Below are 27231 nucleotides of genomic sequence, written 5' to 3' on the forward strand. Positions count from 1 at the left end.
CAAATAGCATTTATTGAGCACTTACTACTAATAGTTATTATTTATTGAACACTGATGCTTTTCTAGGCACTATACTAAGTACATTATTTCATTTAATATTTTTAACAGACCTTTAAAAAGGATAATGATTAATTTTACTTGGCAGGTATAGAAACAGGCACATAGAGGTTAGGTAACTTATCCAAGGTCACCTAGTTACAAAGCAGTAGTTCTGAATAGCTTATATGATACAGAGGTTTTTGTTCTTGTTTGATGTATTTCCTCTTGCTCATTTGCCTATGCTCTAACCACCAGACAGAGGAAAGGGTTTGTTTTCTCAAGAAAAGAAACAGAACAAAGTCTTATACTTCAGTCTCCATTGTGCTTTCATTCCCTTTGACCTTAGTGCAATATAGAAAATGATGAGAAATGCAAAGAAGCAGGAAAATGCAGTAAGAATAAGTAGCCCCACAGATGATCCAGTTATTGGAATTGTAAACAAGGACCTAAAAATACAAACACACGTACATTAAAGAATTTAAAGGGAAATATACACATGTTTTAGGAGAGAAGAGGAAACTACTAAAGAACCAGCTCATAAAGGAAGAACAGAGTGACAAAATGTGTGAAAGAATTTCATAGGGTGAGCCTAACCATATATTGGACGTTATAGAAGAATGCTCTACAGTGGTCACGGGAATATAAAATGTACAAACACTTTGTAAAACTTTAGCAGTGTCTTACAAAGTTTCACATATGCTCTTGATCCTGTAATCCCATTTCTCAGTATTTATTTACCCAGGGAAATGAAAACTTATATTCACAGAAAGATACGTACATGAATGTCGTAGCAGCTTTGTTACGATTACCAAATGTCCGTCAACAGGAGAGTGGATAGACTATGGACAAATAGTGATATTCTTACTATAGTGAGATACTGTTCAGTAAAAAGGAATACATTTTTTTTTGGCTAAAAAAAAAAAAAAATCTTGAGTAAAAGAAACCAGACATAAAAGAGTGTAGCTTGTATGGACCACTCTTACAGGCTGTATATATAGACTGTTTGTATGAGATTTAGGAACAAGCAACACTAATCGGCAGCAATAGAGATCAGAACATAGTCGGATGTGGGGATCTAGGAATAGGGAGAAATTGACTAGGGACATAAAGGAACTTTTTTTGAATGACGAACATTATTTTTTATTGGGGTGTGATCACACAGGTGTATATGTTTATCGATTCTTGTCAAACAGTATACTTAAAATCTGTGCATTTCACTCTGAAAATTATCCCTCAGTAAAAAAGGGGGGGTTATTACAAATACTGCTATGGTGATTGCAAAATAATTATTAGTTGCCAGAAATAGAATAATACATCAGGAAAATAGAAACAACTGAATAGCTAAGAACAGCTTACAGTTAGTTATATGAAGTTAATATTTGTGCTGCATTAATTAAATTCATCACTATATGAATGGTAATAAAAATGTATTCCCATATATTCATAACTATAAAACACTAACAAACTCCAAGCACTGTGTAGACTTATATAGCTGTAAATCTCTGAAATATGCGTAGGAATACTTCATAAATGAAAACTCATACCTTGCTTTGAAAAAAAAGTTAGTATCTTAAAGACACCAGTTCTCTGCAGATGAATCTGTAGTTTTAGTCATAAGAAACCATAAATGATTTTTTTGGTAAGATTTTTAAACATTTGGCAAAACAAAACCCAGAACACAGGATTGAGACTCAAATAGTACAATTGTGGAAAAGCATTAGTATCATACAAAAAAAAAAATTAGTTTCCCATATTGATAAGAGAAAAACATCCGAGTACAAATATAGGCAAGGGATATTAAATCTTTTGTAGATATCTTTGTGATATGTAGCACTAGTAGTAACCCAAAAACTAAAACTAAAAATAGGAATGAATCCCCTTTTGCTTACCAGATTGGCAAAGATTTAAAAAAAAAAGAAGAAGAGAACAAGTATAGTCCAATGTTAAAAGTATAAATTGCTAGTATTCTGGCAATGTGTATCAAAGTCAAAGCTGTGAGTGTGCTTTGATTAGGAAATTATTTGTAAGACTGTAAACCTAGAGACAATCAGGATAAAATGTGTGTGTAAGAGTAGACCTCTGAACATTATTTATAATACTGGAAAATGGAAATGAACCTGCATTTATCCACTGGATTAGATCAGTCCCAGTGTATCCACATGATGGACTACCATGCTGTCAGCAAAAAGGACAAGTATGTGAACATACGAAAGACTTTTCTGCTAGTGAAGCAGAGCAGAATGGGTAGAGTGTAATCCTGTTCTGAAAAATCCCACGTACGTGTTCTTAAGTCCAGACTTAGGATCAGCTTGATAACACGGTCATCTTTCCCCCCACATAGCCTCGTAGCTAGCCAGCGCTCTGCTGTTCGCAGCTTTCCAGTGTTGACCGTGGCTTGTTCTTCTCTTCTAGCCCTCCTCCTAGTCCATCAGGAACACTGACCATTACTTCTGGGCATGCCCAGTACCAGTCTGTCCCAGTCTATGAGATGAAGTTTCCGGATCTGTGTGTGTACTGAAGTGGCTCACGAAGACCTCAGCGTAGGACCTAAAGCCGAAAAATTAAGGCCACACTGAATTTTCAGGGTTTGCTTAATGCGTATTAACATCATTCTTGAGAATAACAGTGAGACTTCTCTTCAACCAAATGCTTGGCGCGCAGCACGTCAGAAACGGTGGAGCGGCCGTGATGTGTAGGGTTCTTTAAAGCTGGATCTCTGCCATGGTCATTTCTTTTGCAGTTCCTGTTGGCTTTCGAAGTGGGACCTGTATTGATCTCCCATTATTCCATAGTTAAACTGTATATTTTAAACTTTTCACAAACATGTAATTTTTAAAAAATATGCCTCCAGAGGGTTGAAGATGTATGAAGTGTCTACTGTATTCTTAAACATCTACACAACTGCTTAGAAATAGAATTGCTTTTGTGTTTGGTTATCTGCAAAAGCAAATACGTACAAATATATTGCTAATCTTGGGGCTGCAAAACTGTTCTATGGCTCGTTGTCCCATGTTTTAGCTGTTGTGATCTATAATAACATGTGATAGGCATTCTTCAACTTGTTTATGGTAATAAGACATCTGCTGAGTAATATTTCTAGAATATGACCAACCCTAAAATCGCCATACTTAAAAGTGTCTAGTTCTTGTAATACTGTGTTTTCTGCCAAGAGTTTGACCATGCTACTTGAGAGAAGCTTAGAGCTTACTCTTGGCGTACCAAACTGTGCAATATTTTTTTACATCATAAGATGTATTAGTTTACAGACTATACTTTGAAATTATAGTAGTATTTTGCTGTGGCTCCATTAATTAAATCAGATCTATATTTAGTGTAGGAAGAAAAGACCTTTGAAACAGCTACTAGTTCACCTGTGAAGAGTGTGTACATTTTGAGTTCTATCAAAAGCACATTATTTACATTTTTATATTGTGCATTGTTTAAAATCATCGTGGTCGGAAAATTCTCCAAATGGACTTTTAATTTGTAAGATTTGAACTGTTAAGTTGTGTGCATCTGTTTAGGATTCGTATCACATTTGAAGAGTGCGTGTGGCTTTAGCATTCATGTGTGCCAAGGGTCGTCAGTGTGACCTGCTGTTGATTTAAGCTCCCACGGTTACATTTGTGCTCTACACATGTGCTCACAGGCCTGTAGTGTTTTCTTAAAATTATGTGCATTTTAGTGAATTCCATCACACAGCAAAAATGAACGACTTTCTTTGCAAGTCTTATGAAATTCTCGTAGGACATTTTGATAGAATAACCTCTTTATAATTGTATTGCCTTTTCAGATTGTTTCTTTTCACAAAGAACAATATACATATCAGAAATTGTAGCTCAAAAACTAATTCAGTTTTTATCTTTTGTTTTTGTTTGAAAACTTACAGTGACAATGGCAGGTTGTAAGTTTGTGTTTATGATTATTGGGCACCTGGGCAAGAAACAGAAAAAAGTCAGGAAGTGACAAAAGAACAAACAGACCCCCGATTATTTTAATAAACTGAAGCACAGCATCTTGAAACATCTTTCAAAAGATCCTAGTCATTTAAACCCATAAAATGATAACCCAGCCCTGCTGGGCAGTGTGTTAAATGTAGGTAAACAGGACATTGTTTTCAGAATAAAAGTGCAGACGTTGAATGGCCTTGCAGCTGTCACTGTAACTTTGCCTCTTGATTGGGTAAAATGTGTCGTCATATAACAGGCCAAGTTTTCTGTTTTTTATTTCCCTTTTTTTCTTCTGTATTTTTTAAAAAGTGTATTAATTTTTGTGCATTTAAAAAAATCTAAGCAGGGGGACATGCAAAAACAATCACCATCCACTTGGATGTCATTTTATAGATTAACACTGTGTGCTTTTGTATGAAAAATATAATTTAATAGTATAAGTAAAGAAGATCTATATTCGTTTGCACTCATGCAAAACAGACTTTACAAAATTTCATGTGTCTCTGGTTTAAAATATGCATGTATTGCATGTAAAGGAAACCATTTGAATTAATGTTTATCACACCTTTCTCTCAGTCTGTTTGTAAACTGTTACTGTGGGGTTGGTGTGTTGTTTTTCTTGTTGTTGTTGTTTTTAAATCACAGTAGACTTATATATGTCCTAGATGACTGAACTGGTCTTGTTAATAGTGATTCCGAAGAAGTGGGTCTTGTCTTTGGTTTGTCCTTTCCAAGAGATCTCAAGACATCCTGCCGGGTAATGGGTGTGTGTCCTGTATTACAGCCAGTTTGGAGACTGAAAGTTTAGGATTTGTTGAAGTTCGCCGTATGGCTATATTTTTGTAGATATTTAAAACTCTTAATAAACTGTTAATCATTCTCTTTTTGCTGTATATACCTGCTTCGTTTTTTTCCTTAACACTGAATAGCGAACATATAAACCTTCCTTATATTTGTGTTGACTTTGCTTACGTAGAGTTTGATCGTCATTGGCGTTCACCTGAATATACACACGTGCACACAACACAAACACCGCTTAGTTTAGCTTCTGAACGTATTATCTTTTAGAATAATACCACCCTGTACCAGCAATTAACATGTCTCTTCCTCCTATCTGAAAAGGGGACTCGTTTGTCTTATTCCTGCCAATGTATGTAATAAAGGTAACGGTTTTTTTGAAATGTAAAAATTCACTTTGCAACTCATATGTAAGCAATAAAACCAAATCGAATTACTTCTGGATACGTAGGTATTTATAATAGCTACTACATTTACTAAATTAAGTTTGTTTAATATTTTGCTTTAGTTAAAAATGAAGAGCTTTAGTAAAAATCAGGTTGCCAGGCGGGTGCATCCTCACCGCTGCGGCGGACGCAGAACCATAGCCGCCGGTCATGACGAGGGGCAGCGAAGGCGGAGCTCTTCCTGGGCGCTGGCGAGGCGCAGTTGCCGGCTCTGCGTCAGCTTTTATGGTTGCATCTCAGCGCTCTCTCCTTGTTCTGTAACTTATACAGAGCCTCTAAGAAAAAATAAATAGCGGCTCTAGGTCCCTCGGCCACCCTGGTTTGCTCATCCACCCCCGGGGAGCTGCGGTGTAGAGGAAACGGTCTGAATTCTGTGCTGTGTCGCTTTCCAGCCGTAACTGGTCAGATCTTGCCAGCTGTTCTGATTACAAGTACTGATTTCAAGCACCAAGTTCATATGAATGAAAAAGCAGGGCCAAGATAGAGCGTCAAGTGCCCCTCCTCCTGCAATAAGCTTTCCCTTTAACTTGCGCTTTGAGCCGCAGGCTCTGCTTTAGGAGAACTTGGCCTAAGGCAGAGGCTTACGCACGGGGGGGATTGTTCTGGGCTGCGATCCCGGCAAACCTGGCCAGGGCCTGGAACTGGAACGCAAGGAGAAAAGGCTCATTAAGAGGATTTATGGAGGAATTGCCCATCCCTGTAGGTGACTGCTGGATGTTCTAACAAGGAGGTTCGTGGCCTGTCGGCAGCAAACCTCCCCCGCCCCCGCCATTTCTGGATTGTGTGTGCTGGGGCGCTGACTGGTTTCCCAGGGTGCCCCATGCTTTCTTCTCAGGGAAGTCTTGTGAGAACGCAAGAAGAACGGAAGTTCGGAAGGCAGGCATTGTCAGATCCCACCTCTAAGAGGCAGGTGGAAGCCCGTGTGCAGCTGGTTGGCACAGCAGCGTGTGGAGTAAGAGGTAGGCGTCGGATGATGTCGAGTCAGGTAAACAGTGCCCAGCAGAGCACCGTCTAGTTTGGCATTTAAGCACCCGACTAAAGCTGGGGGCATCAGGTGGAATATTTCACGCTTCCCCCATGCTGCCTCATGAAGGGATTTTTAAAGATGGGAGATTTTAGGGCATGTTTGCATGCTGGTTAGATTGATACAGAAGAGGAATAAATTGGTTAAAAAGGGAAATATTGGGGTGCCTGGGTGGCTCCGTTAGTTAAGTGTCCGACTCTTGATTGCAGCTTAGGTCATGACTCAGGGTCATGAGATCACATTAGGCTCTGCACTGGGCGTGGAGCCTGCTTAAGATTCTCTCTCCCTCTGCACCCCCCCACCCCCACGACACAAGTGCACACACTCTCTCTCTCTCTCTCTCTCTCTCTCTCTCGAAAAGGAAATATTGACAGGAGTCAAGCGCTGAGAAGGCAATAGCGCATTATACACAGAGCCTAGGTGGAGGGCTTGACCTTGGATCTGAACAAGGAACACTTATTTCATTGTAACAAGAGGGAATAGGCTGCAGGTCATTTTGTAGCTTTGGCAGCAGGAAGAGGAGGGCATTCCCATTGGAAACCTTCCATTTTCTCAGTGGAATATTAGCTGAGACCATTGTTGCCAGACAGTTCTCCCTGTGTCTGTGCATGCCATGTGAGCATGCAGGCGCCCACAGCCTTTATTCTGGGCTATCTCCTCACTATCTTCTAGCCAACAGACTCTGCTTGGAGCCAAGGGCAGACCTTACCGTCCTGTGCAAAGATGATCTGTCTCCGGCCGGGGGCCTGAGTGGCTCAGTCGGTTAAGCGTCCAACTCTTGACCTCAGCTCAGGTCTTGATCTCAGGGTCATGAGTTCAAGCCCTGCGTTGGGCTCCACACCCAGTGTGGAGCCTGCTTTGAAAGAAAAAAAAATGTGTTCTGGGCTAACTGTAATTTCGGGTCCCTGAACACGGTTCTCCTGTGTAGGGAAGGCCGCTTTCTGTGGAGGTGTCCCTCGGCCTCTGCCATGCCTTGGGGCTTGAGGGACCAGCACAAATGCTGATACTCTGGCTACTGCCATTACCATAGACAATAAAGCCCTTGGTCTCTGACCCGGGGTGTCTCGTGTGCTCTGCCAACATCCATAAGTGCAGACGGATTTACAAGTTGAAAGAAAGGTGAGCTCTCAGACCCTTCACAGTCCTACAGAGTTGCGGGCTGAGTGCAAGGGGGTGTGGGCGGTCTGAGGAGGGGAGATAAAGCACCAGAGAGCAGAAAAATCCACTTTAAGAAGGGGTTTTCTGGGTGGGAACCAGAGCGAAGTGGGTCAGCTGCCCCAGGTGATGGTGTGGAGAAGGCCCGGTCACCACGCAGGTGGCCAGCCTGGCACTGGGACCGCCCGTGGGAGTGGACCATTGGGACCTAGCTTGGGGCTGAAGGAAGGAGCCGGCCCGCCACGCCTCCGTCGCAGCCAGTGCCCCTCTGCCACCGGATGCCCGCTGGCTGGGCCGCCTGCACCTGCATTTGGTTGCCTGAAGGCTTCCTCCGCCAGGGAGCGGGCTTGGCTCCCGCGTGCCGCAGGCCAGAAGGCCATGTCCCCTCCCCGGGCGTAGAGGCTGATGTGACGGAAGCTGATGTCCCCCGCGCGCTCTCCTCTCGGTGTGTAGTGCGTTCTCGTTGTGACCGGCTCGGTAAGGCCCCCGTCACTGGCTACCTTTCCTGTCCTAGTTCTTCTGTCTCCACACACGCTTTCCCTCGCGGGCCAGCGAGACTGGCTCTCAAGTTCTTGTCAGAGGGTTCGCTTCTGGGTGAACCCCAGCTTCGGCGGTTAGTTAAGGTCACCTGGTAAAGAAGGTACCCATGTGCTGGACTCATCAAAAGGTGCTCATCACGGGGCGCCTGGGTGGCTCAGCCAGGGAAGTGTCTGCCTTCAGCTCAGGTCATGTTCCCGGGGTCCTGGGATCGAGCCCCGTGTCGGGTTCCCTGCTCCGCAGGGAGCCTGCTTCTCCCTCTCCCTCCCCCTGCTCGGTCTCACTCTACCTTTCTCAAATAAATAAATGAAAAATCTTAAAAAAAAATGCTCATCACACGAATCCCTTGGAGGGCAGGGAAGGATGTCTGCTATGGGTTTGGCACTGCAACCTTTAATTTCTTAACCTTGTTGCCAACTTGAGATTATTTCCCTGCCATGAGAAGGTCAGGGACGCTGAACCCTAGCAGCTCTGCTTCCCCATGTGTCTGAGGAGCAGGCAGGGACGCTCACCTTCTCACTACCAGACACGTGACTTACGGGGATGGAGAACCAGGGATGTGATGTGAACCAAGGAGTTTGCGTTCCCATCGAATATGGAGGAGGATTCTGGTAACACACTACCTTCTGCCTGGTACCCAGGGGCATCTCTAACGGGTCAGTGAGTGGCTGGATGGAAGGATGGATATAATTTCAGGTTTTCACAATTACCATGATACGAACCTGCCTCTGTCAGCATGGGCATTTAAACCCCAAAACTTCTAGCCACTGGAATAAACCATATTAAAAAAAAAAAAAAAAAGATGAGGACCCAAGGTAAGAGTGAGCCGAAATTCTTCGTGGTGGTGGCTGCCGTGGCACGTGGCCATTCAGAATAACTCAAATGGCAGGAGTGTTTTGAGGGGCAGAAGAGCTGTCGTTTCAGTCCTTGGCACATATCCTCGGTTACTGGTGTCCCACAGGTGAGCTCATAAGATTGATTAAATAGACTCTTTTTTTTTTATTCTAATAGAAGAAAAATAGCTTTCAGTGATGCGGGAATGGAGATAAGTTTTGGCTCCCTGGCTCTGTCACCTTGTTTGACATCCACTCGCACTTGTATCTACAGCCTTTCTTCAAAACAGAACCAAAACGAACACCGGTTGGAGTATTTATTGCGCTCCCAGGGTGCACTGAAGTACAGAGACATTCCTATGGGAGCTGACATGCATCCCAATGCGCGGGGCTCGCCCGCTCTTGTCCCTTTGAGCCCCTGCTGAGCACAGGGGAGGACAGAGATGGAGGCGCAGAGAGGACAGCAATGGGAAAAACCTAGTGCGGAGGATGCTTGTTGCTTTCTCCAGGGGTCTCTCTGGGGCCATGTTGTCGCCTGGTCCCCACAGGACCAAGTGACTTCCCCAGAAATCTTCTGGTTCTCCTTGGGCCCTCTGCGTGGGGCATGGCCTCCTCGCTGTTCTCCTCAGAGCTGGAGCTAAGGGAGGAAGCCGCAGGCCCCCCAGGCATGCTGTCCTCGCAGGACAGCTGGTGGCCCTGGCACTCTTGTGTGCCCGATGACTTGAGGCTTTGGTTAAAGAAGGCAGAGGCCATGCACTCGGCCGCCGTCTGGTCACAGGCGCAAAGCAGCTTCGCACACAGGCTCTGCCCCACACCTTAGAGGGCAAGAACAGAGTAGCGGACATGTGATGTAGGATGGCACGTGACCAGCCTGACTGCCCCTTCAGCCCTGTCCACCCACCCACCATCCTGTAACCTTGTGACGGCCAGCATCCGTGATCTCCCTGCTGGGAATATTCTCCCTTTCTCCTCCTGGTGAACTCATACCTGTTCGTCCAGACTGCCCTTGGCATGCCCCCTCCTCCAGAAAAGCTTCTCTGAGCCCCCAGGGTAAAGGGAACCTCTCCCCATGGGCTCCCATCAGATCCCACCCATGGCTCCTATCCCAGCAGGTGGCATGTTAATGACGTTGTGCATGAATCTCTGTCTGTCTATCTTTCCCTCTCGCTGGACGGAGAACCTTGCTGGCAGAGCCCACGTGTTAATCCTTGACCCCTATTTCCTGAGTTGGCACTTGGGAAATATTTGTTGAGCAGAGCTGTTAAACGGCTTGTTTCTCTGGGCCAGACCTTCCCCCTTTGTCAGATGGAAGTGGTTCTCATCCAGTCTATTTTAACCTTGCCGGATAAATTATGGGATGCCTGGTTAAATGTGAATTTCAGATAAATATGTTCATATAAGGATGTCCATTTGGGACTACACAGTTACTTGTCGTTTATCTGAAATTCAGGTTAATGCATTTTTATTTGCTAGATCTGGCAACCGTGCCCGATTTCTTGAATGTTTGAGTTGCATGCAGTGGGGGTGGGGATGGATATCATCGGACTCAGATGAAGTCATGTGTTTGAAGGTACTTAGATACGCCTCCTGAAAGTATTATTCTCACCTGTAGTTTTCAGTGGAGCTAAAGATGTATTTGTTCTAACTTTTTTCCATCTGAACCTACCATGAAGTGTTCATCAGCCAGACTTTTTCTCTGCACACGGGCCCTCTAAATTTCCTAGACTGGCCTCCACAGCAGCCCCAACATGAGGAAGCAGAAGGAGGAGGGGCCAGAGTGGACACACACAGGGACCTGCTCCCCCGAGCGATTCTGGGCCTCGCGTCTGGACTGCGCGGAGCAGGCTCTGCTCTCAATTCTCATGACCCAGTCCTGCGTCTGGCACAGGACACTGCTCCGAGCTCACGGAGGGCTGACCTGGGTCCCTGGAGCCCCACAGGCATTCAGACCCCCAGTGCCGTGCTCCTGGCTTCCGTGAGGCTACAGGGATAGGGAAGGAGCCTTCATCAGCTGAGCAAGTGGGAGCCCACGACACAGTGACATCGAACGATGACAATAACCTACCCTGTCACTCGTGGTTCTAAATCCACCCCGGCTCCTTGTGCCCCGACGGAACAAACTGTCTAGCTCACCGCCTCCCCTGGCACCGCAGCCGTCCCCACCCTCACTTTCTGTTCCTGCACTGCCAGGAGTTGCCCAAGTGCCACTTTGCTCTCTCCCCTTCTCCTGGAACATCCATACCCAGCGTGGCCGACTGGGAGCCTGACAACCTCTTACAAGATCCCTCCTCACCCTCTCTTCTGACTCTGCTCAGTTCTCCTGCCCCCCCGGGCCCTGCTCTGCGGGCTCAGACCCCCTCCGTGGCTCCCGGAGCCCCTGCACTCTGGTGAGCACCTTCCGGGGGACTTGAGGCAGGGATTGTGCCTGTCCAGTGCCTTCCATGTCCCCAGGAAAGGTGTGTGGGATAGATAGCTGAGTGAGTGAGTGCAGGAACCGCGAGTGGCACGTGAGCATGGGGTTCCCGGGACGCGACAGACAGGTGCGCGTGGTCCTACACGCAAGGAAGCAGGGAGGTCCCTGCCACAGCTGACGGAGGGCGGAGGAAGGACAGGGGCCTCCCTGGAGGAAACACGAGGATGGGAACAAGCCCTCATGGGGCTCTCATGACATGCTCCAGGGAGCAGGGCCTTTAAACTGCAAAGGTGGACGTGGAAAGCAGGCCCCGGGGTGCACGGAGGCTCCAGGAGAGGGAGGACAGGGGCTGCAGGTCCACCACCTTCAGCCAGAGCCGCCCCTTTCCGTGGGGCTCCTCGGGACGTCGCACTCGGGAAGGGCTTCCGCTTCTCAGGAGGACAAAATGCCACGAGAGCCCCCAGCTCGAGGACTGGCTTCTGGGTCTGAGGCAACGTGGTTTTCCAGGCTCCACTCCCACTCCCACCACCAACTTCTTTCGACGGTGTGACCTCGGCCTCGGCCACCTCCTCCGTAAAGGGAGAACCTGGTGCTTCGCACAGGATTGTTGGGGGGTTAACGCTGCTAATCCGTCTAGAGAGCTTCGGCCGGCACGTGGCAGGCACTCCGTAAGCGTGGTTTCTGTTGTTCCAGGTCTACTCCTACCCAGCTCTGACTTGTGGCAGCGGACTTAGCCTCTTGAACTTCTGTGCCCTCTGCAGGATCGGGTAGCAAGTGTGCCTCACGGTTAAGAAGAGTATTAAATCACATTATAGACGAAAACGTGTTTGGGAAACATCAGGAGGCCTGAGCCATACGTGATGCTGACCTGAGTGAAGGCATAGCTCCCTGAATAGCCCACAGCACTTACACTTGGCTGTACCATCCACGCACTCCACCGGTGACCGAGGAAGCCTCTCGAGCAGGCAGCCCAGCCGCCTCACCTGCTCCAGGCAGCAGTGGTGGGATAAACAGCACCTAAGACCAAGGAAAACCCAGCTGTGCCAGGAACTCCTTCAAGGCCAGCTTCTCTCATAATCCCTATAGCAGTGAGAGAAGCCAAGGCCTCCTTTCCAACACACATAGGGTCTCCATGTATGGTTGTTTAGGTTGTGCACTGCACAAAGATGCCACATCTAAAACTGTGTCAGTCACACTGTACGCATCTTACTATTTAAAAAAAACAAACCTTTTTTGTATTCTTATTAGCACTTTGTTGACTGCAAAGATGAATGATTTGCATATTTATGACAGCAATTTGCCAACAGATGGAAATAGTCTTGAGGAAGGGGTGCCATTTTTAGTTTACACAAAGATGCCATAGGGATTAGCAGTGACCCCGCTTCCTCCAACCTTTTACCTAATAGAACAGTTAATCCCACATCCATAGGGCACCCCTTTGGACCCCAGCCTTGAAAGAGAGCAATGATCTTGAGCATAAATAAAGAACAACATCAAGAAAAGCGCCCAGCATGGAGCAAAGCCTCAGTAACCATATGGGAATGAATCGGTGTCTAGACACTCCCGCCCCCCAATCGGGCCTGATAAAGCCTCATGGTCTCCAGTGTCCCCCAGCCACATGGACATCCAGAGGAATCTTGTGACGGCTCCAGCCCAGAGGAGCTGCCACTCACCCCATCCTCAAATAGCTCTCACGTGGCGTCAGAGGCCGCAGCCACAGCAGGGCTCCGTCACGGCTGCCTTTGCGTAGAGCTTGTGCTCAGCCAAGTATCCGCTTCCCCCATTGCCAGCAATCGGGGGAGCACCCCCACTGTGCCTGCCATAGTGGCCGACGGCTGGAGGTCTGTCTCGGTTACGAATGGCAGCCCCACTCAGCGGAGCCACACTGGTGCGTGCACCTGCCTGGGGCGGGTGGTGGTGGTAGCTAAGATCATAGTTCAAATCTAAAGTCAGCGAGTGAATCAGAAATCACCCAAGATCAAAATACCCTTAGAAGTCACCTGGATCACCCCGAATGTAAAGTATACATGGTTTTGAAAAGACACCCTTGCAGGAAATGAGATCCATTTGAGTAACTCTTCCTTGGTCAAGGCGATGGCTTTGTTTTAATTTCTTCCCCGTGGAAGTCAGGGAAGCCATATGGTAACTTACTTGCCTGCTGGTCAAATCTCACGTTTTTGTGAAATATGGCCAGCAGTCAGGAGCAACCGCCCTGTCTTTCCATGGGGTTGAACGGGACACGGTGACATCTGCCTAGACTTTTACCCCTTGCACTGTCGCACTGAGTGCTCTGGCCTCAGGAACAATATCTACATGGTTCTCTGTCTCAGAGAGTGGAGCCCATGCTGTCGAATTTCCTAACGTAGACATGCTTACGATTCCGCAGTGTGGTGTACACTCTGCAAGAACAGACACGTCTTCAGTGTCACCCCGTGGGAGGTAAGTTTTGAAGGTGGGCTGTGCAGCAGAGCCCCTAGCTTCCTCCCCACTGGATGCCCTGCGGAGCTTGGATGGTAGGTTCCAGATGGCCGTGAGCAGCGAGAGGAGAAAGGTCTAGGGAGGCAGGCGGCCTGGGGAGTGACACAGCCGGCCAGACAGCATCTGACCTGCAGGTGACATGCCCCATGTGCCTGACGTCAAAGCAGCCTGTGTATTAATGACCCTGGGCCTTGACTTTTCCCTGTCTCCAGTATCTACTCGAGCTGTTCATTTTCCTTCAGCAACCCCACCAGCCCAAGGTTCCTATGCCTTTTGAGCACAGAGCCCGCTGGCCAGAGGCCGTGCCAGTCCCCATATGCGGTCAGGCTTTACACCTTGTCAACTCTACCCTTGGAATATTCCTGCAACTCATGTCTAGGTTGGCTCCTCCACTGATCCCTCTGTTTTGACCGCCATATTTATGGTGTTGGCGGTCTTTCGTTGAATTGCCCATCTCCCGCACCAGGCAGCTCCTCTGGGGCGCCCGTCGTTTGTCTCCGTCTGCTTCATTCAGGTTTAATCATTTGTGTGTCCCCACCGCCTACCACAGTGCCTGGCATGGAGCAAAAGTTCAAGAAAGGTGGGCTGAATGTGTACATAATAAAGGAATGGATTCACCAATGCACGAGGTCACTGAAAATTTTTCTAAGAGCGGCAGATATAAAATTGAGCAGTTATACTTAAAAGTTATTGAGAAGATGGGGCACCTGGGTGGCTCAGTCAGTTAAGCATCCGACTCTTGGTTTGGGCTCAGGTCATGACCTCAGGGTGGTGGGATCGAGCCCTGCGTCGGGCTCCATGCTGAGCACGGAGTCACCTTAGGACTCTCTCTCCTTCTCCCTCTGGCCCTCCACCAGTACGCTGCCCCCCCACCTCTCTCTCAAAATAAATGAATAAATCTCTAAAACAAAGTTATTAAGAAGCTAAATTGCATGCGGCCAGCTGCAGGGCAAGCTGAGTGCGGGAGCCAAGTTAACATGTTGGTTGTTGCAAAACAGGCAGATTTGGGGTTTTCTGAAGGGTCTTTGCAGGTGGACTGTCTTGGGGCCGCTGGGTGGTCCTTGCGGTTAGAGCTAAAGGAGCTCTGGACCCCCATATGGACAGGTCAGAATCTGTCTGGCTCCGCCCCTCTGCCACTGAGTGTCCGCGGACAAGCCTGAGCCTCAGCTGCCCGTGCCGGTGAGCAGCCGCCCCGAGCGAGGCGTGCCCTCTGTGAAGCCTGAAGCCGTGCCCAGCCGAGAGCAGGGTTATTGCCTCTAACGGAGGGCGGGGGGGCAGCGTCAGCACAGCGGCCTGCCACCCTCACCCGTCCCTACCTGTCCAGGGCATCCCTCGGCTCGCCTTGTCCTTCTTGCCCACAGTAACAGCCGTAAGATTCAAATTCTTCCGGGCATCGGGATGTCAGACAGAAGAGCATCTCTCCGAGCTGAGGCATGACCCGTGTGCCGTCCCTGCTTCCCAGGTGCAGGAAGGTGAACCTGTCACAGGCTGATGAGAAACAGGGCTGTCAGGAGAGCAGGGGACGTCGGGGCAGAGTTCACACGAGGAGGCAATGATCCAGATGGATACCGATCATCCGAGGAAACGCTGTGTCCTCGCCTCGCATCGCCATTCTTCTGGGAAAGCTGCTACGGGCTAGTCCCCCTGTCTGGCCTCCTGTCTGGCATGAGTTGGCTTTCAGAGAGCAAGTCTTCGTCGCCAGGCTTCTGCGGTTCCGCCCAGACTCCTGGTTAAACCCCCCAAGGGGTGGGGGGGCTGGTCAGGACTGGGGGTGCTCTTCGGCCACGTGTCATTGCCGAGTAGAGTGACCCTGTCCCACTGAGGCCCCAGCAACACCCAGTGACCTGGGGACATCCTGGCTGTCCTCCTTGGCATCCTGACTCACTCAGCCGGGGCTCACCTTCAGAGCCCTTGATTTTCTGTCTCTGCCTCTGCCCTCCTGCACCCTCCTCTCCCCCCTCATCCCCTCCTCCACTGCCTGCAGCTTTGGCAGAGCTAGGCTACGGCCCCCTGTGCAGACCCCCTGATCCCAGGCTCACTGGGAGAGAGACCCAGCCTCCCTCTCAAATGCAGCTTTCTCCATCGCTCTGCAGTGCACACCGTGGAGGGCTGGCCTGGTACTGACAAAGCCTTCCTCCTTGGAAGGAGGCATTGGTACAAAGCTGTAGCTCCTTGCAGGTGCAGGGCCTCTGGTGGGGCCCCTGGGAGGGGGAGAGAGAAGGGGGAGGCAGTGAGAGCCCAGGTGTTTCCTTCTTTCCAACAACCTGGTGTGGACGGTGCCAAGCTCTTCCCTTGGGGGGCAATAAGAGGGTGGGATCACTAGGTCAGCAGGCCCCTTTCCCCGGCTCCGCAGCTGAGTGGCTACAGGCAAGTCGGGTCCCCTCTGTGTCCCATGAGCTCACCTGGCAAGGGGTGATGCCTTCTAGTCGCACTGACACGAAAAGGTCACAGTGTGACACCATGGCCTGAAGGCCTTTGTTACCGACCCATCCAGAGGATCTCAAGGCCAAGACAGGACAGACACTTCTCTACCTGCTCCCACTCACCTGTACCAGTTGTCTCCTCTAGGCCACCTTTGATGGATGATGCAGCTAAGCCCAAAGACTTCAAACCGGCGGGGACCATGGTTACTCCTTTTGTCGAGACTACAATCTCTGCAGATCCTGGAAACGCACATTATGGCTCATATTCAACAAGGAGTTCAGGGAGAGATTTGCACATGGACACATGATCAAGCCCAAATGCAGATCTTTCAGAACAAGATATTAGGAGAGCATCCTCAAAAGACATATCAGATAAAGGGTTGGTATGCAAAATCTATGAAGAACTTACCAAACTCAACAACCAAAAAACAAATCATCCAGTTAAGAAATGGGCAGAAGACATGAATAGGCATTTTCCCAAGGAAGACGTCCAGATGGGCAACAGACACATGAGAAGATGCTCCATATCACTCAGGGAAACACACATCAAAACCACAGTGAGATAGCACCGCACACCTGTCAGAATGGCTACGATCAGCAACACAGGAAACAACAGATGTTGGAGAGGATGTGGAGAAAGGGGGACTTCTTATACTGTTCGTGGGAATGCAAGCTGGTACAGCCACTCTGGAAAACAGCATGGAGGTTCCTCAAGACGTTAAAAACTGAACTAACCCATGACCCAGCAATTGCTCTACTAGGTATTTACCCAAAAAATACAAAAATACAGATTCAAAGGGACACATGCACCCCGATGTTCACAGAAGCATGATCAACAATAGAAATATTATGGAAAGAGCCCAAATGTCCATCGACTGATGACTGGATAAAGAAGATGTGGTGCGTATACACAACGGAATATTACTCAGCCATGAAAAAGAATGAAATCTTGCCATCTGCAATGACACAGATGGAACTAGAGGGTATTATGCTAAGCAAAATAAGTCAGTCCGAAAAGGACAAATACCATATGATTTCACTCATATGTGGAATTTAAGAAACAAGACAGATGAACATAAGAGAAAGGAAAAAGAAAGAAAAAGAAAAGAGAGGGAAGCAAACCATAGGAGACTCTTAACTGTAGAGAACAAACTGAGGGTTGATGGAGGGAGGGGGATGGGCTAGATGGGGGATGGGCACTTGTGATGAGCACTAGGGGTTATATGTGACAAGTCACTGAATTCTACTCCTGAAACCAATATTACAATATGTGCTGACTAGACTTTAAATACAAATTTGAAACAAAAATAAATAAATAAAACATTTATATTAAGTAAATAAATGGAACATAAATATAACAACAACAAAAAAACACAACAAACCGAAACAAATACTCTGTGATAACCTTGCATCAGGCAGGAGCCCATGCTAGACCAGCTGCATGACATCTCTCGACCAGAAGTGTCCCAGCCTATGTCATGTTTACTATCATGCACCTGCCAGGCAGAGGCCAAGCATGGTGTTCACAAGTGAAGAGACAAGAACGATGGAGAAATGAAGCCAACTCCCAGTGCTCAGTAATGTAGGCAAGCACAACCCGCCTCAAACTCCTCAGAACCCTGGAAGACCTTCTCACCATAGTCCGAATTAAGTGCCAGGTCCTTGCTGAAGCCAGTAAGGCTGCTGGTGATCCGGCCCTGCCTCCCGCACACAGACTCCCTGGCGCCATCCAGGTCCTCCTTTGCTCTGCGTCAGCCCCATCTGTTCTCTTGGCCAGAGGCAGCAACACCTCTACCCCAGTCTGGTCCAGCCAAAGGGAGCTTTGTGTTCTCTGCTCCACCATCTACAGACCCAGAGCGCTGGTGAGGCCTGGGCATCTCGGGGGCGCCCTGACTGGCAGTCTCTCCCCAAACCTGCCATTTTGGTTTGCTTCATACGTCTGGGCTTTTGTGTCCTTGCTCAATGCCCCGTTCCCTGGGGGGTGGGAGCAGGGCTTTAATGACCCTGTTGTACCCTCAGTCCTCTGAATCTAACATGCCCACCCCCTCTCCAGTCCCACCAACAGAAACCCATGAACTGGTTTCTTTCCACCATGCTCCAGACTGCTGGCAGCTGACAGACTCTTTCCTTGACCAGGCTTTAGCCAGGCTCCTCTGGGCCCTCCTCTCAAGCAGGCCTCAAACCTGGCCTATGAGAACTGCAAACTCACGGCACAAACTATTTCATCGATGCCCTGTCCCCACACTAGGAAATTAAGACCAACCCCAGCCTGGTTTCCTCAGGATGACCCAGCTTCCTGCTTCCGCTTGACTTCCTGCCCAAGAAAGCTCCAGACAGCCCAAAGAACTTACAGCTTGAGACCCACACTGACCCAACACCTGCCTTGCCTCAGTTTTCAGAAAACAGACCCTTACCCCCTTTTTGGAATTTCCCCCTTCCCTGACTCCACCTTCCTAGTCTCCCTCTAAAAGGCCCAGTCACCTCCCCACAGACCAGAGTTGAGCATAATTACCTTGCAGTCTTCTCCTCCCCCCTACGGAAGCCTGAGTGAAATCTGTCTTTCCACCTTTAACAAATGTCCAGCCCTGTTTATTTTTGAGAAAACTCACCCAGTCAGTGGAGTGGAGCGGTAAGAACCCAGTTTTAGAGGCAAGGAAATCTGAGTTCGCATATTAGCCCAGCCACACACTAGCTTTGTGACCTCGGGCAAATCACTAGCCTCTCTCAATCTTAATTTCCCCATTTGTAAAACTATATTAATAATACCTGTTTTGGTGTTTGAATAAATCCTTCTAGCTAAATGCCTAGCAAGGAGGAAAGAGTCAAGAGCAGCCATTAGAATCGCTTGGTGAGGGGGCGCCTGGGTGGCACAGCGGTTGAGCGTCTGCCTTCGGCTCAGGGCGTGATCCCGGCGTTATGGGATCGAGCCCCACATCAGGCTCCTCCGCTAGGAGCCTGCTTCTTCCTCTCCCACTCCCCCTGCTTGTGTTCCCTCTCTCGCTGGCTATCTCTATCTCTGTTGAATAAATAAATAAAATCTTTAAAAAAAAAAAAAAAGAATCGCTTGGTGAGCGTGAAGACACATCTGATCTGGGGTTGAAGACTCTCCAGGCGGAAAGCTCGACAAGCGAAGAGAGCCCCCCAGACGCCTGTGTGTGCTCCCTGCTGAGTCCGAGTGTCCTTCTAGAAGCCCTCACCTCTGAGGAAGAACTCTCTGGGTTCTTGGTACTAATCAAACACGAGACCCCTACCTCATCCCCTTAGATGAGGGCGTGTGGCATTCATCATTCTGCCAAAATGGTGGCTCCATTGGGGGAACAAATTCCTGTGGCCTTTCTACCCCCAGGCTGAGAAGGTCACCATGCACCTGAGGACACCGTTGGCCCAAGTCTCAATGCCCTTAGCTCTGACACCATAAATTTGATTAAAATATGGGAATTCTGTCCAGGCCTGTTCCAAAGCTCCTAGAATGAGAGGCCAGCCCGGCTCAGGTACAAAAACCACCCCTTCCAATTTTCCTCAGAGAGGAGAAGGGAGAGAAATGAGCTACTGTGGTTTTTTTTTTTTTCCTATTAAAATGGTAGAGGTTTTTGTTTGCTTGCTTTTAAATAATAATACCCAGTATCAGCCATGGGATACGGGTATGAGGGTAAGTTGTTCGATTTTTCCCTGGGGCAATTTGACAACGTATGGGTACATACAATGATCACGCCTCCTGTGCAGTAATTCAACTTCTAGGCATTTACTGTGACAAATTAATCAGAAGTGGATGGGTATAAAGTGTATATTATTTATAAGAACAAATGTTAGAAATAATTGGCTAAATGCATTATGGTATTCCCCACCAGAAACTATGGCACCGCGGCCACTAAAAATCATGTTATAGAAAGATATTTAATGTCAGGGGCATATCATCTCATTTTTAAAAGTCATACATGCTTCATTCCCCCTTCTGATTACATGAGAGACTATGGACTCTGGGAAACAAACTGAGGGCTTCAGGGGGGAGTGGGTGGGGGGATGGGATAGGCTGGTGATGGGTAGTAAGGAGGGCACGTATTGCATGGTGCACTGGGTGTTATACGCAACTAATGAATCATCGAACTTTGCATCAAAAACTAAGGATGTACTGTATGGTGACTAACATAATATAATAAAAAAAATTATTATAAAAAGAAATTAAAGGTCATACGGCTCAGATTGCAGAGCCGTGGTACCAAGTGATCTCAAGGTCATTTTAGTTACATTCATGGATATGCTCGGGCCGGTGGGAGACATGAGAAGCACCTTCAGAGAGTAAAAGTGGCTATCTTTCTAACATAGAAGGAAGTACAGGTGATTTAAATAGAAAACAGAACAGTTTTCTGTAGTTTTCTAAGTGTGTCTCTTCATCAGGTAGGCTTCCATTTCTTCCTACTAACGGATCTGCCTTTTAACTTCATTTGTCTACGTTGGGGGTGGGGGTGATGTGTAAGTAAATTGGTCTCAATGAGTCGTCCATGTTTTAGAACACACTTGAGCTCATAAATGTATAGGGACAACCGTGATCCACAGGCGGGAGAAGCGAGTGTGCTTACCTGGGGGCGATGAGGTCCTAGCAGCTTCTGTGCCTTTCTGGTCTTGGCCCACTTCTGCCCACAAAAGAAGAGAGACAGGGTGAGTGTTGACCCCAGCCTGTCCCACCTTGGTGTCCTGGAGCAGTTCCCATCCCATGGGTACAGGGGGCAACATTGCTCTGTCCCTCCCTACCTCCCAGGGGAGCTGGTGAAGGCAGGGTCACTGCTAAGCCAAGAGGACTGCCCTTCCCCAGACATGGACGTGCTGATGAAGGCAGCTGCAGCCTGCCTGGCTAGAAGCAGGTGCATGTTTGAAATACTTTAGGAAAGCAGACTTCTCTGGAGTTTCAACAAAAAACAAAAAAAAATTTTTTTAAATCACATATTTTTGAACAAAGAGAAACAAGGCAGCAGAATTGTGGATTCTAGTTCTGTGGCTCCCAAAAGACCACTGAGCCCGGTTCTCGGTAAAATGAGTCCGGTGTTGTTTAACCATTATTAGGCTCCTCCTGTGCTGTAGACTGAACGTGTGTGTTTCCCCAAAATTCATGTGTTGAAACCTAATCCCCAGTGGGAGAGTCTTGGGGCTTTTGGGGGCTGATTGGGTCATGAGGGTGGAGACTTCATGAATGGGATTCGTGCCCTTATGAAAGAGCCCCCACAGAGCTCCCTGGCTCCTCCCACCATGTGGGGACATGGCAAGAAGGTGGCTGTCTATGAACCAGGAAGTGGGCCTCACCCCACGGGACCGTGCTGGTGTCTTGGGCTTGGACTTCCAGCCTCTAGAAACCACGAGAGATAAATTTTGTTGTTCACAGGTGACCCAATCTGTGGTATTTTGTTGTAGCAGCTGGAACGGACGAAGACATACTACGTGCCAGATACGGCATTGAGGGTTTGGCTTGTACCAACTCAACAACAACCCCACGAGGGAGCGCCAGGCTCCCCTCATTCAGAGATGAGGAAGGGGATACACGGAAAACACAGGTCACTTGGGCTAGGTCATGGAGCTAGGAAGTGGCAGAATGCAAACCCAGGGCCAAAGAGCCAAGATGCCCTTCAACAGGCGACTGCATAAAGAAGATGTGGTCCATATATACAATGGAATATCACTCAGCCATCAGAACGATCACCCAACGTTTGCAGCAACATAGACGGGACTGGAGGAGATTATGCTAAGTGAAAAGCAGAGAAAGATAATTATCATGTGGTTTCACTCATTTATAGAACATAAAGAATAGCAGGGAGATCGGTAGGAGAAGGAAGGGAAGAATAAAGGGGGGTAAACAGAAGGGGGGATGAACCATGAGAGACTATGGACTCTGGGAAACAAACTGAGGGTTTCAGAGGGGAGGGTGGGGGGGGGGATTGGGATAGGCCGGTGATGGGTATTAAGGAGGGCACATATTGCATGGAGCACTGGGTGTTATATGCAAACAATGAATCATGGAATGTTACATCAAAAACTAAGGATGTACTGTATGGTGGTCAACATAACATAATAAAAAAATTATTATTAAAAAANTAACATACACTGTGACCTTTCGGTTATTTTATTTTATTTTATTTTATTTATTTATTTTTTTAAAGATTTTATTTATGTGACAGAGAGACAGCCAGCGAGAGAGGGTACACAGCAGGAGAGTGGGAGAGGAAGAAGCAGGCTCCCAGCGCAGTAGCCTGATGTGGGACTCGATCCCCGAACGCCGGGATCACGCCCTGAGCCTAAGGCAGACGCTTAACGACTGCGCCACCCAGGCGCCCCTGCTGTTTCTCTTCTGACTGTACCACAGAGAGCTACCGATGGTAATTCCAACACGCTTGAGAAAAGGAAGGAGCTGCCTTAAATTCAACGTTTCAAAGATGAAGGTTATGGTGGTGCTATGCGGAGATTGGGCTTACAAGTTGGCTTAAGATGTGGACACACAGAAGTGCTCCAGCGAAGAGACAGGACCTCAGAGGTTCGAGGCCAGGCAGATGGTTCTCTTCAAAGGAAAATGTACAGATTCAGAACTAACGGAATCGTACGTCCTACTACCCCAGGCAAATGACTGCCTCTTGGAGGGCCTCCTCTATCATCACATGGGCCTCCTAGGACCAGGCGGGAAAGCTCAGAGGATGTATGGAGGGGCTTAGGAATATGCCAGCCCACCGAGGTCCTCCCTGGTGTCCCTGCCTGTTAACCAAAGAATCCATTTGTTTATCTCTTCATTCTTAGCAATTGGTAAATGGTTATTATGAGTGATTTATGCTTATCAATAAAGAACCCATGGTTATTTATCACCAAGCAAAGTAAACGGTTAGATCACTTCTTTTGATGACATTCTGGCCTAGGTGTTTTCAGGTGCGAGGCTGTTCCCCGTGAGTCATTACCGTATCACAGAGACAAAACCAGTCTTGCAGCCCGACGCCGGGTTCGAGACCTGTCCAGCAAGTCTCATGCTGGGCTACTTGTAACTTTTAACCTCCCAGAGCCTCAGTGTCCTCCATCATCTAAAAAATAGGTCTACTGGTATCTCTTCTGAGCCCTGCCGAAGAGTGGTCATCAGAACTGAACTGGTGCATTGAGAAGGCATGTCTACACTGGATTCCGTGTTGTGCTCTTGTGGAGTCTGCCCTGCTTACTTGTCCTGGAGGGACTGGTCAGGGGGCCAGTGTTGGTCCCAGTAGCCACTGTGGAAAGAGACCAGTCCACTTCAGTTGTCCACCCAGACCAGCATGTGAGCCAGGCAGGGGTCCCTTGCAAATAAGACAGCTTTGGAACTGGGGGCCCAGGAGAGAAAGCCCATGGCAGTCTGATCAGGCACATTGACACACTGGTCCCGGTTCAGTGGACAAGGGGCCAGTTTAGCATTGGGCCCGTGTTTGGGTGAAGAGACCTTTCTCCGGGAGAAAGGTCCCCCCCCTTGCTGGAGCTGGTCCACCAGGGAGCACGGCTTAAGAGAGAGTTCAGTCTAACAGTAAAGACAGACGCGCCTCGAACCCCAGTCCTGCCACCCAGCTCCCCATCTTGGACAATCTCGTTCTCCATTTACCATCTCAGCGTGGAGGTTATGGCAACGATTTCACAGGGTTGTGTGAGCAAGAAATGAGATCGCATATTTTAAGCAAGTTGTCCAGTGTCCTGCATGTGACTTGAGAGTGCATTGCTGTGTTTTACTGCCACACCAGAATTTCTGAAGAAGATGCTGGTGCAAAGTCTTCCCACGCTCGGCTCTGTTGTGTTTAATCCCCTGCTGCCCTGCCCTGAAGCACAGGTGTAATCATCCCTTCCCAGGGCTTGCCAACCATGGCCCAGCCCTCGGGCTGTTTTTGTAAATGCAGCTTCAGATGAATACAGGCACACCCACCCAGTTTCGGATTGTCTGTGGCTGTTGTCCCGCTACCATGGCAGACTTGGGTCATTGTGACCGAGACTGTATGGCCCACAAAGTCCAAAATATTTACCCTCTGGCCCATTACAGAAAAAAAAAAAAAAAGCCAATCCCTGCTATCTGAAAGGAAGAAATTGAAGCTTCTAGAGGTCGAACGAAGCTTCTAGAGGTCGAACCATGCTTCCAGAGTCCTACAGCTGAAAAATGGGAAAGCCAGGATTCCATCCCAAAGCTGCCTGAGTCCAAAACGTAAGTGTTTCCTGCCATGGCGGTGAGAACAGTCATGAGCCCTACACCTTTTTCCTCCGTAACTGACGTCTGTGCCTGCACTCAGACTGCCTCCTCCTCTGGAGTGCATTTGTGGGCACTGCTAGATCATGCATGTGAGTGCGTGTGTGCTGGGGGACAAATCTGTCCTCAGTTTAGGATGGAAATGGCCACTAGCCACCATCAATCCTACTGGGAATGGTTGCTGTGCGGGCAGGGCGCACGGTGAAGTTTTGGCCTCAAGTAAGTGCCATTTCTTCTTTTTTCTAGACCTAGAGTCCAATCCGGGAGCTGTCGGGGATGCGATGCCCTTGGACATGGAGGACAGCCAGGGAGGAGCTGCACCATGAGCCTTGGCTTCTGTTCTCATAGCAGCAGCAGAGGAGAAAAATACACACACTTCTGGGGAGGTGGTCGTGGGGAGTGAGCTCCCCGAGGCATAGGGTTGCCAAGCTTGGCAAATAAAAATACAGAATGCCCAGTGAAATTTAGATTTCACAGGAACAACCCATCACTTTTTAGTATAAGTATATCCCATGCAAATTCTGGGATATACTTATACTAAAAAAAGTATTTGTTGTTCATCTGAAATTCAACTTCAGATGGTTGAGGGTGACTGGCCTGCGTCTTATAATTCTACTGAGGTGAGAATAGGGGTGTGGGAGAAAGCAGAGCATAGAGAACAGAGATTGGGGGGGCAGGAGAACTGGGAGTGGCTCTGGAATGATCTGGGGGCAGTTTCAATGCAAACCCAAGCAGGGGGCATCTTAAGGGAGCTAATTCCAGTCAGTAGGCAGGGGGTATGATCCAAACGCGAGTGTTTGGGTTACACAGCAGCCCCCTCGTGCTCACCTTCTCCTGAAAGGGCCATCGCACTGGCGTCTGTGGGCTCCGCGGGAACCACTGAAAAAGAAAGCTTCCACATCAGTGACTGGTGGAACTCAGTGTCTAAACCAAGTGCCACGAGTCTCAGAGGACAGGTTGGGACTGCTGGACCAAGGGAGGAAGGGGGCCCTGAGAGGTGTTGCCAAACAAGGGCCGTTGGTTCTGTCTTAGGCTTCCCGTTACCTCTGCACATCTCCCGGGGTGTGGGGTGCCCAGCAGGGCCCCAGCTCAGGAGCGACTCCAGACAGTGCTGGGTTCTGGCCGGAGAGGTGACACTAGCAGACCCAGGCTGTTGTGACGAAAGGCCTGCAGACCCTGAGGGTTTGTGGCTGTGGGATAGGTCATCACTACTTGGGAAGACTTCTGTTCCAAAAGGAGGCAGACGGCACAGAAAAAAGAGCGCCGGACTCCGAAGATAGTGGAGGTAGGACACGCACACTCACTCCTACTCACGCATTTGCACATATCTGCCCCAGCACACCCTTGCACACGTGCGCACAGGGACAAACTGATATCAGCTCCTTTAACACATGCTGCAGCGCTGGGAAGGAGACCCCAGCCCAGGGAAGGAAGGAGGGGTGCTCTGCCAGCGTGCACCTGGAACTTTCCTTTGGGACTGAGAGATCACGCAAACTTTGGTGAACAAGGAATGACAGGTAGAAGCTGGACTCTTGCATTTTCTATGAGATGCATGTCTTAAGTAGGAATGATCACCTGCTTATCGCAGTAGACAAATATTAAGAGCCCACCCTGTCTCGAAAGGGGACATGCGTCCCCCGGCCAGGGAAAGGCGGAGACAGCTCTAGTGCCGTGGGTCACTCCAGCGGCCCTGTGGAGGGGGGGTATGCCCCGGCTCCCTCTGCACTCTGGCCCCCATGGTCCAAGTAAAAGCAGCTTCCCTAGGAGGCCTCACCTCTGGGCAGAAGCGTCGTCAGCTCTTCCGTGCTGGTTGTCTCTGCAAAGAAACACATTGGGAAGCCTGTTTAGAGCAGTGGCTCCGGGGAGCGTCCGCAGGGGCTGGTCTGGCATCTGAAGATACACAACAGCTGCTCCCATAGCCCCTGCTGCCCCAGATCGTCAGCCCCACCGCTGATGCGGCGCCCGATTCATCCCACCTGCAGGCTGAGCCAGACAGAAGGAAGTGTCCAGGTGGTTCAGGGAAGAGTTGATTCTGGACTGAGCCAAGCATTCAATGGCAGCCTTATTGCAGGTACACAGCAGATGCTCACAAACGTCCCCGGACTCTGCACAGGGCAAGGGCAGAGCAGATTGGAAAATCTCCTTTGGAATCCCGAGAGGTAATGCAAGCTCCCAGACCGACCCCGATCTGCCCACTGAGGCCCCAGTCCTCCTGCAGGCGTCCTCCTCTTACCCACCTTGGCTCCGTGAGCTTCAGCTGCATAGGCCCACCCTGGGAGTGGTGGCCACTCCCTTTCTCACACTCACACCTGGCCCATCAGCCCATCAGGCCATCCTATTGGCTCTACTTTCTTTCGACCTGTTTAGAGTGTGACCACATGTCCCCACCTCCACACCACTACCCTGGGCTGAGCCCCCATCAGCTCATGCCTGGGTTAGGTCTGTGGCCTCCCCTGCTGCTGCCCTGTCCACTCTCATCAAGGAGGTGGAACAAGGCATTCAAAACTCAGGGCAAACCATGTCTTTTGAGGGGAGGGGGTCAAAACCCTCCGATGACTTCCCAATCAACAGAAAAGCTGCGGCTCCTGTTTCTTCTCTGAGCTCGTCTCTTTCCTCCCTCATCACCCCCTTTCTGACTGACTGGCTTGTGTCCCAAACATGCCAGGCACCTTGAGCCTGGGGGTGCAGCCACCTTCCAGACAGCCACAGGCTTGCTTCCCCCTCACGCCTCATCTCTGCTCCGCGGGCATCTGCTCGGGGAGGCTTCCCTGCCCAGCCCTCCCTATGCCTTTCCCCTGGCTTTTTTTTCCCTCCACAGCTCTTGTCACTGTCTAACGTACTCTAGCCCTTTGGTATTTTCGGTGGCTGGCAGCCAGGAGGGGTTACAGAAGGTCAGTATAGCCCCAATGTCTAG

At 48.9% G+C, this 27231-nt stretch overlaps 2 protein-coding genes across 4 annotated transcripts in view; one reads left to right on the forward strand and one right to left on the reverse strand.

Moving 5' to 3' along the window:
* EFR3A (EFR3 homolog A) overlaps positions 1-4882 on the forward strand; it is a 100174-nt gene extending 95292 nt beyond the window's left edge. For all 3 annotated transcript variants that reach the window (XM_011222913.3, XM_034668628.1, XM_011222914.3), the window contains one exon: positions 2452-4882. In XM_011222913.3, coding sequence (XP_011221215.1) covers positions 2452-2557 — 106 coding nt within the window. In that variant the 3' untranslated portion in view covers positions 2558-4882. The remainder of the gene's footprint in view (positions 1-2451) is intronic.
* A 4354-nt stretch (positions 4883-9236) lies between these two features.
* OC90 (otoconin 90) overlaps positions 9237-27231 on the reverse strand; it is a 35337-nt gene continuing 17342 nt past the window's right edge. Inside the window, exons 10-17 of the mRNA XM_011222912.2 lie at positions 26294-26422; positions 26092-26133; positions 25146-25196; positions 20674-20727; positions 16220-16336; positions 14990-15161; positions 12106-12212; positions 9237-9597 (exon numbers count right to left, since the gene is read on the reverse strand). Of these exons, the coding sequence (XP_011221214.2) occupies positions 9260-9597; positions 12106-12212; positions 14990-15161; positions 16220-16336; positions 20674-20727; positions 25146-25196; positions 26092-26133; positions 26294-26422 (1010 nt within the window). The 3' untranslated portion in view covers positions 9237-9259. The remainder of the gene's footprint in view (positions 9598-12105; positions 12213-14989; positions 15162-16219; positions 16337-20673; positions 20728-25145; positions 25197-26091; positions 26134-26293; positions 26423-27231) is intronic.

The sequence above is a fragment of the Ailuropoda melanoleuca genome, chromosome 9 (genome assembly GCF_002007445.2).
Source record: "Ailuropoda melanoleuca isolate Jingjing chromosome 9, ASM200744v2, whole genome shotgun sequence".
In the NCBI taxonomy this organism is placed as follows: domain Eukaryota; kingdom Metazoa; phylum Chordata; class Mammalia; order Carnivora; family Ursidae; genus Ailuropoda; species Ailuropoda melanoleuca.